Source organism: Colletes latitarsis, chromosome 2 (assembly GCF_051014445.1).
Source record: "Colletes latitarsis isolate SP2378_abdomen chromosome 2, iyColLati1, whole genome shotgun sequence".
Taxonomy (NCBI): domain Eukaryota; kingdom Metazoa; phylum Arthropoda; class Insecta; order Hymenoptera; family Colletidae; genus Colletes; species Colletes latitarsis.
The window spans coordinates 24,052,024-24,061,037 of record NC_135135.1 but is presented as its reverse complement, the minus strand read 5'-3'; the positions used below and the strand labels follow the sequence as shown (position 1 = coordinate 24,061,037).

General features: G+C 32.2%; 2 protein-coding genes across 6 annotated transcripts; one reads left to right on the top strand and one right to left on the bottom strand.

The window, feature by feature from the left end:
* Positions 1-832: 832 nt before the first annotated feature.
* Lfg (Glutamate NMDA receptor-associated protein 1 lifeguard) lies at positions 833-5,651 on the top strand. Of its 4 annotated transcripts, none has more exons than XM_076784042.1 (6): positions 833-1,047; positions 2,593-2,675; positions 3,093-3,176; positions 3,262-3,436; positions 3,503-3,773; positions 4,067-5,651. In XM_076784042.1, the coding sequence occupies exons 2-6, from the start codon at positions 2,624-2,626 to the stop codon at positions 4,424-4,426; spliced, it is 942 nt and encodes a 313-aa protein (XP_076640157.1). In that variant the 5' UTR covers positions 833-1,047; positions 2,593-2,623; the 3' UTR covers positions 4,427-5,651. The 4 variants fall into 4 exon arrangements, with proteins under 4 accessions (XP_076640157.1, XP_076640159.1, XP_076640155.1 ...); XM_076784040.1 differs by having other exon boundaries at positions 834-1,047; positions 2,605-2,675; XM_076784041.1 differs by lacking the exon at positions 833-1,047 and adding an exon at positions 1,083-1,604 and having other exon boundaries at positions 2,605-2,675.
* Rab10 (RAS oncogene family member Rab10) lies at positions 5,643-8,321 on the bottom strand. Of its 2 annotated transcripts, none has more exons than XM_076784045.1 (6): positions 8,165-8,321; positions 7,302-7,832; positions 6,883-6,943; positions 6,689-6,827; positions 6,514-6,603; positions 5,643-6,440 (listed from the first exon to the last, which is right to left on the bottom strand). In XM_076784045.1, exons 2-6 carry the CDS (start codon positions 7,426-7,428, stop codon positions 6,255-6,257), a joined length of 603 nt encoding a protein of 200 aa, XP_076640160.1. In that variant the 5' UTR covers positions 7,429-7,832; positions 8,165-8,321; the 3' UTR covers positions 5,643-6,254. The 2 variants fall into 2 exon arrangements, with proteins under 2 accessions (XP_076640160.1, XP_076640161.1); XM_076784046.1 differs by having other exon boundaries at positions 8,191-8,290.
* Positions 8,322-9,014: the final 693 nt, after the last annotated feature.

Sequence of the window (9,014 nt, the reverse complement as noted above, 5' to 3'; positions counted from 1 at the left end):
GTCTGTTTGTAAAATTGTACTTGTATTAAATAAAAACATTTTGCATTTGTCCCTCGAACAAAGAATTTCTCCACATTTGTTTATTTAATACTATCATATTAACAAGATGTATTTCATAGAAAACATAATACTCTTGTCTAATTACGCAATAACCTAACATGTGTTTGACGGTCATTGATAAAAACATAATTGTACGTGACTGTGAGTCACAGTTGTTAAATGACAGTAAACAGATAGCCCACTCGAACGGTCCTGTGACTAGATATCAGCGAATGCTGTTCAGGAACGAACAAGAAGAAAATCAAAATGCATACTCATATTTATAGCACTATCGTTTCGTTGTCTAAAAGAAATTGTTGTTTAAATTGATTACATAACTAAAATTACAAAAAAAAAAAAATAAAATTGCAACAATAATTAGAAATTTATACTCATGAAGTAAATCGTATTTAGAAATAAATGACATTGTGCGTAGAAATCGTTTCATCGTATAAAATATGATTAAACGATTAATGATACAAACAAATATTTGTATTTATTAAGTACAAAAGAAAAACAAAGAACTTTCAACAACATATTCAACGGTGTTTCCATCAAATGAACCGAGGCGTGTACAGATAACGTTATCGTACAGATGATCATGAGTTATAGAATTTATGAGTGCATTGGAGTCGTAGAACATCGTTTTGTGGATAAAATAATAAGAAGAATATTATGATCAGCTTTATTTATACAATTATCTGTGCATTCGACGAACAGTAAACAGCAGCTTGAAGAACGTGTACTACGCAAGCGTACATTGTGTTGAACTAACACTTTCCAATATTCAACCTACTTCATATCAGTTACTCGCTCGTCGAGTTTCAGTCGAAGGCTGGTGAGTGGGGAGTGTGACTTCGCAGTAGTGCTAACACGACGGGAGAGTTAATTACACATTCTATAGGTCGCATACATGGAAGTTAACGATCTAATCTAGTCAAAGTAATTACCATTTCAAGCAGATTCGAAGTGTCTCATCGTTCAAGGATTTTGAACGCCCTCAAAGAGGTAAATAAGTCGTAACTTACATTCGGCGCACGAATGTGGTTATCGATTGTAACCATTTCCAGAAAATGCGCATGACGCATCAAGCTGACTTGGTACAAACAGGAGTGCGTTTCTCCTAATATTGTACACGTTTGTAAAAGTTTTACAACACCGTTGTGCAAATGTATTTTGAAATTCATACAAGCTTTCGGAAAATGTCCGCTTGAAGGTTTCATCCCGCCAATAGTTGTTATTGAAAAACGTTAAAACATCGTCTCGTACCTATTTCGCAATATTGTGACTTACTTGTTTTACTACCAGAACCCATTATCATCCGTTGTATTTAAATTTCTGTCGAAGTACAAAAAATTACATTTACGCTTTCAACGGGATAGGAAAAATTGCATAATTTACGTAACGTTTTCGCAGCTTTTATTGTATTTATTTTTTTTATATTTTTGTTTGTATTATCGGTCGAAAACATATGTAGTATGCGTACATACGTGTGTTTCTAACGAGAATATACATTTTTCGAACAGCAACATCGATACGAGTGACATCAATGTGAAATTGAAATCGTACGTAAAACGTACACCTAGTGATAATTATTATTAATGGGTGTTTCTAATGTTATTTTCAGCTGAAGTTAATTCTCTGAAAAATGACAAATGTCAATTATGCTCATATTTACGATATTTAAATATGTACATATCAATATATATTTAAATCTTTAAATTATAAAAAAGTTTTACTTTGTTAGACTTGTGCTGTTAATAAAAATTAACTACACGCGAAATTGTGTGATTTGAAGAATATCTGTAAGTATGAGCAATTCACACCATTTAATGCATGAAATTAACAGTTTCAGATATATACATTCTAACTTATATAGTGTATGTTATAAGACAGTAATAATACCTTAACATTTTTAATAAACATTTGTTGCATATGTTTATTTAGTTTTAAAAGGTTTGATACAAATTTTTAGAAATTAATTTGATAATCAGTAAATATATAATACTGATACTTTAGCATTACTTACACATTTTATATAACTTAGAAGATGCAATGATTTTATTGCTATTGTTTGTTATTATTAACTTTTCTTATTTACTTTTAAGAGTAAAGAAACGTATTTGTTTATTTTTTAAAAAATTGTTTTATGTAATTCTTCATACTTTGTTATTAAAGGTTTGCTGTAACATAAATAAAGTGTGAACTATGTGAAATACATTCATCTTGGGACCTCAATATTTAAAATATGGATAGTTTGAAAGTTAATGTTTATAGAGCAAATTAAAAGATTTTTATCATAAAAATAAATGGTTTATTATTGGCTGAATTAGTTTTTCAGTTATTAATTACATATGTATCTATAAAGGGTTATGTAAAATAAGATTGTCAAGACAGCTTTGTTTCTTTTTTTTCTACTTATGCTCATGTACTCATTGTATAGTCAATTATATAAAAATAAACATTATGATATAACACTTTCAAGGTTGCTGGTACATTTGTGCGCTGGTGTTCCATTGATGTTTTTGCGACTATGTCTCATGATAATAATAGATTCTTTTTCAGTTAAAACAAAACCCAAAAGATGACAACTTGGCAAAGTACACCTGGTGCAGGATTTTATCCAGGACAACAAGGTTCTGATCTTTTCCTATGTTTTAAATATTCTCTACTGTTGTACATTATTTATGTCTTTAATATGCAACAGAATATTTAGCAAACTGCAAACACCATGATGCTTGTTTCAAGTGGCAATCATCGCTCTAAATCATCTACAAGTGTGTCTATATTAGTTACTGAAACATGATAGTAGTTACACATTTGTAGAAAGGAGTCAATGCAATCTTAGTGTAATTTAATCATTGCCAAGTCATTGGTCCATAAATTAAATATGAAATTAAAAAGAAACATCATTAACACTATATAAAATGGTTATGCATAAACATTTAGTGGCTGTTGTTAGAGCACAGAATTTTATGAACATCGATGCTTAAATTTGAGTGCAGACTCTATTTCAGCATGATGTTTTATGTGCCTGAAATTCGATTGTGCAGGTTTTCCTCAACAAAATCCTGGGTATCCACCTCAAGACGGATATAATCCAGGATATTTACCTCCTTTTGGAGCACCACCACCAGGTTGGTATATTATACTGTCCTTCTTTTAATTCTACTAACATAATTTGTATATAAAGTACACTTACAATGTTTTGTTTTTTTATAGGCTTTATTCCTCCTCCAGGCGCTCCTCCTCCAGGTGGTCCTCCTTACGGACCGGCAGCTCCGTTTGGCGCAGAAGTTCAAGGCATGTATGGGTCAAATTATGCAGAAGATCCTATGCAAGATGAAGTCAAAGGATTTGGCTTCAACGAAAAATCGATTAGAAATGGATTTATCAGGTTTGTATTATGATGACTAATATTCTATTAGATTCGGTGAATTACAAATTTGTATTTTCTTTCTAGGAAAGTTTATAGTATACTGATGTGTCAACTCCTAATAACGTTGTCACTAATAGCGTTATTCCTTTATCATCGCCCAACTCAACTATGGGTGATGCATCACCCAGAATTGTTTTGGATTTCTTTTGTAGCTACTATAGTCCTGATTATATGTATAGCTTGCTGTACCAGCGTAAGAAGGAAAGCTCCCATGAATTTTATATTTTTGTTCTTATTTACAATAGCAGAAGGTTTTCTATTAGCTACTGCTGCTTCTACATACAAGTCTGAAGAGGTAATTATTAAAATTCGGAATGTTAAATAACTTTTTCTGTTGTATCGAAAATAGATTAAAAAATTATAACATTGCGTATGCTCAATCATGCGTTATGCTCATAATTAACACGTTCATGTCGGCCCGCACCGCTGGTAGCTCACACTTAAACGTCACATTAAACAATGGCATATAGTTAAAAATTAAAATATGGGAAATTTAACGCAGCCGTCTGATAGCAAGAAACTCAAATTGCGGCGCCCGGCGTGAACGTGTTAAATAGGAAATGACTAATTTCTGTAAAATTTTTACAGGTACTATTGGCCGTTGGAATTACAGCAGCTGTTTGCCTCTCGCTAACATTGTTTGCATTTCAAACGAAAATCGATTTCACTGGTCTGAACAGTACTTTGTTTGTTGCATTGATTATTTTTGTACTGTTTGGAATAATTGCATCATTCTGGCATGGGAAAATTATAACTTTAGTTTATTCATCCATTGGAGCTTTACTCTTCTCTATATATTTAATCTATGATACACAAATGATAATGGGCGGTAACAAAAAATATTCGATTTCTCCAGAAGAGTATATCTTTGCTGCTTTGACTCTTTATATAGATATTATCCAAATTTTCATTGACATATTAACGATTATTGGTGTCTCACGAAACTAAATATTGTAATATAAATGTTTTTGACAGTCGCTGGATTAATATATTTTGTAAAATGCCTTTTATTTATCCTAATTCTGTTTTTACTCTTTTGCCTTGGAGCACGGAGTATCTTACAGATATGTAATTAACAATACGATTTGGGGAATATTGGCAAGCATATTGAGCATTAATCTCTGTGAAATATAATCTTTTCACGGTTTTCAAAGTATAATCAACATAGAAAGTACAGAGAAATTGTTTTAAAATTCGATTTGCAATCTTACGAATCAAATAAAATAATTCCAATGCTAAGAGAAGTAAGCTGATCGTTATTATAGTTAAGAATACAAATAGGTATATGAGATATGTAAATGCATAATTGATGTATCTGTTTATGTTCATTTCAAAGTATTCATTAAATTATATTCATTAAATGTGTTTGAAAAAGTATTTCATTTCATAAAAAAACCTACTTGCTTTTTATACTTCACCATAACACAATAAAATTTCATATATGTTTAAAATGATTAACGTAATCGTTGATATATGTTAAACAAAATATGTTTTAATAATGTTAATAATCGTATTAAAGTAAAAGTTGAGTATATGCTCGGACTGATCTGCAGCATAAATGCCTTGGTGTTCATCCCCACCACGGAGGGAAGATACCCCTTGACACACCACAAAACTCGGCAGCCGAGGACAGTCCTTTTTTACTCGTTGTCCTTTTCTACATTCGACAGTCGACTTTGGGCTGTTTCGATAATTAGAATCGATCTATTTACTCCGTAAGTGCCCGGCTTTGGGTCTCAATTTTCGGGCACATATCCAACTTTTACTGTACATCTAGAATTGTAATGTTTAAAAATTGTTACATTTCCAGATTATCCTAAATGTGCATAATACATGTACATATTGTTGTGTGCTTAGAAGGCATGTTATTGATCGTATTTAAATAATAAAAGAAAATACTAGGCAGTATTGAACGATATTTTTGTTTTTTGGTACAAATATTTAAGGCTATACTACAATTTCTAGATTGCAGTTTCTCACAGTACAATTTAGCTTTATGTGTGTGATGCACTGTAAGAATGAAAATACTTGAATCTGTACATTATGACGACACTAATATTAAATCGAATATTGTAAATGACAATATTATATACACGGCACTTTTTATCTTATATTTATTCGTTATACTTTGTAATTTATCGTAAAGGAAAATAAATTGCAGTCATTTCGAAATCGTGAATTGTTTATATTTGTAGTAAATTAGTCTTACACAAATAGGATAAAAGCTCCCAATCTTAAGCTTTCAGATTTCAACTTAAAGTGTAAATAAGCATATATAGTGCAATGTCCGTATGAAAAAGCATTCAATGTTCACATAGATTTTAAAAATTAAAAGCCCACATTCATTCTCACTCTTCCTCATGGTAACAAATTTCAGCCTCGTTACAAATAAATTGTTCCTAGTTGACTTTGTTCGTGCAACAATGCATGGAGTTTCATATGGAAAACAATGCTCCATCAGCAGTACTTATTATCGATTCCTTATATTATTTATAAAAACTCTGATGGAGCTATAATGTTTTTGTATACATGCAATAGACACATTTATAAATACAATGATATACGTGAAAAACAGCATTAAGTACCATCTTTTATCATAACTGTCATCAAATGAGTTCAATTGAATTTGATTAGGCAGTGTTGTGAAGAGTTTAATTATATTATTATGCTTTAAATTATGCTTTAAATTATGCTCTAAATCTATCCACAAATCTATTTTGAGTGGCACGAGCTGATATATAGTTTATTATGCGCCATTAAAATAAATAATATAAAATTAGCAGCACCGATTGGAACTTCTTTCCACCCTTCGATCAACTGTTACTCTATCAGGAGCATCTTGAGGTTCTTTTCCATGAGTTTTTTCTAATATTGCTTCAGCTAATTCACTAAACGCACGTTCAATGTTGAAGTTAGCTTTTGCAGACGTTTCCATAAATCTGATTCCATGCTCTCTTGCTATCTGAAAGGGATATTGGCTTGTTAAATCTGCAACATTTGCAAATTTAATAAAATTACAGGTTTATTCAATTTACCGCTTCTCCTCTTTCTCTGCTAACAACACGTTTGTCTTCCATATCACGTTTGTTTCCTAATATCATCTTCTCTACATCTTCATTTGCATGCTAAAATAATCAAAAGCAGAATGGGATAAATAGCTGTTTACTTTTTCTATTTATGTCTAACGAAGAAATTTATAATAACACTTACTTCATCAATATTTCTTAACCATTTCACAATATTTTCAAATGTCTTCTCATTAGTAATGTCATAAACAAGCATAATACCCATTGCACCTCTGTAGTATGATGTAGTAATGGTATGAAATCTTTCTTGACCAGCTGTATCCCTGTAAGTGCATAGATTAAGGGTTGTTTAGAAAAATTTTAAATTCAACATCTTACCATATCTGTAACTTGATTTTCTTTCCTCTTAATTCCACTGTCTTGATTTTAAAATCGATACCTAAGTGACAAAAAAACGCAACGTTTATTTATGTAACAGACACTTCACAATACATTGACGTCTATTTACATAAACATTAAACTATTTCAACAATATTGTCAAGTGATCTGTTTAGAGAAATAGCTTTACATAATTATGCGTTTAATCAGTATTTAAGACAAAAGGAAGAAAAAAGTGATACTACGATATTGAACTATTTCTTATTCTTCAAATAGAACTTCAAGTATTTTCATTATACGATGTTACAATTTCTTGGCAGCATAACCTACTACGCCAAACGGAATTTGCAGTGTTGGACGATCCAGTTCGTCAAATGCAACACGTTATAAACAGTTGTTATCCGTAATGCTTCTCTTACCTATGGTAGAAATAAACGTCGTAGAGAAGGCATCGTCCGAAAATCTAAACAGTATACAAGTTTTGCCGACTCCGGAGTCACCGATGAGCAGCAACTTGAACAACAGATCGTACGTCTTTTTCGCCATTTCACTGTTGCTCCGCGTTAACGAGGCGCCGAAAGAAACAAAAAGAATCGAACCTGTGGAACACGATTAACAGTTTTCCAGACGATGTTTCGAACATCGAACGCTATGAACGATTATAAGTTTCAAGGTCGGACGAGGGCGCGTCTCGACGTACAACGGTGCCTCGTTAACGACGGAAAAACCGGTCACAGGGGATGACTATTAAAAGACAATACGACGTCACACAACAGAGCAGCACGCAGAAGCATCGGGGTAACTTTGTACTTTGCGTTCTGACGAGACCGGACGAGTCCGATATCCGCTAAGCAACAATTCCTACGACTGTTTGTTGTAATTAGCGGCAATCGTAAAAGTATGCCGGGTTCAACTGGAAATATTCCATCTACCACGGGAGGTCACCACCACTGCAAGAATAATTTTAAATTATCCGAATCCTATATACGATATACGTATGCACAAATGTACACAAAGTTATTGCTTATTTTATCGCTTTTACGCCATTGATTTCTATACATAACTGGACTCTGTTTGCTCTATATCGATACATATTTAAAATTATACATCGATGTTCTACGACGCAATACGTACGTCTTTTTTTGTGTGTAAGATGAATGCATCAATGGTGCGCTAGATGTTTACTAACGTAACGATTCCGCTTTACAAATACTTTTAAAACAATTATGCATTAAAATGCTTGTGAGATATTATTAACACAGTTAGTTATTAAGATACATACCTTTGGGACATTTGTTTACTAGGTACAAATACGTCGCGAAGATGCGTCGGTGAATACTATTTGGCCACTGTGTGTCGTAGATTTTCGACGAATCTACGAGCGAGTAATGATTTCAAGAAGTCATGAATCATATACAGGGTGTCTCACGTATAGTGTCGTAAAATGGTCTTTTCGGAATTTATTATGACAGATGCCAAAACTTTTTGTATTCTAAGCCATATGGGCAAGTTTTATAGGATTTTGGCGCCATTATTAAGATACCTATTTTGGCGGTAATGGCATCTTGTGTTTTTAGATGAAATACATATAAGTTTACCAAAGATTATTATATTTCGTTTTATTTTAAACTGTTTATTTATTTTACGTGAGTGAAAAGGATAGAACAGGAATAAGAAGTGAATTGCGAACAAAGTCCATTTCTTAGCAGTAAAGCCAAAATAAAATTACATTTATTTTGCATAGTTGCAGAAATAGGGAGAATAGTATCCTTTAGTAGAATATAATTTTTAGTTGACGAAAGATACCAAATATGTCATGTGAAGAGCCCTGATGAACTCTAAAATATAAAGAAAGAATGTTGTTACTGTTCATAAGAGCCGTATTATATAAAATATTATTCGAAATTGTAAATCACTTGTCTGTTTTAATAAACTTTCGTGTTCTTGGTGAACTTAACATCCTTGCGAACCATAAAATATTATAAATAGTAATAAAAGTTACATCAGAGACGAGGTAATAGGATAGACCTATCATCTTATGAAAATGTCAGTGATTTTGCAGCGCATTCTACGTAAGAGACGGTGATTCTGTGAACCATACTCAACTCTACCACTTACATCGATCAGTAAAC

What these genes read in the sequence shown, in the direction of transcription:
- Lfg (XM_076784042.1), top strand. Translation starts at nt 2,624, where the DNA reads ATGACAACTTGGCAAAGTACACCTGGTGCAGGATTTTATCCAGGACAA. An exon ending in ATTTTATCCAGGACAACAAG is followed by an intron (nt 2,676 to 3,092) that starts GTTCTGATCTTT and finishes TCGATTGTGCAG; the next exon opens with GTTTTCCTCAACAAAATCCT. An exon ending in ATTAGAAATGGATTTATCAG is followed by an intron (nt 3,437 to 3,502) that starts GTTTGTATTATG and finishes TTTTCTTTCTAG; the next exon opens with GAAAGTTTATAGTATACTGA.
- Rab10 (XM_076784045.1), bottom strand. Translation starts at nt 7,428, where the DNA reads ATGGCGAAAAAGACGTACGATCTGTTGTTCAAGTTGCTGCTCATCGGT. An exon ending in GACGTTTATTTCTACCATAG is followed by an intron (nt 6,944 to 7,301) that starts GTAAGAGAAGCA and finishes TTTGTCACTTAG; the next exon opens with GTATCGATTTTAAAATCAAG. An exon ending in GGTTAAGAAATATTGATGAA is followed by an intron (nt 6,604 to 6,688) that starts GTAAGTGTTATT and finishes TGATTATTTTAG; the next exon opens with CATGCAAATGAAGATGTAGA.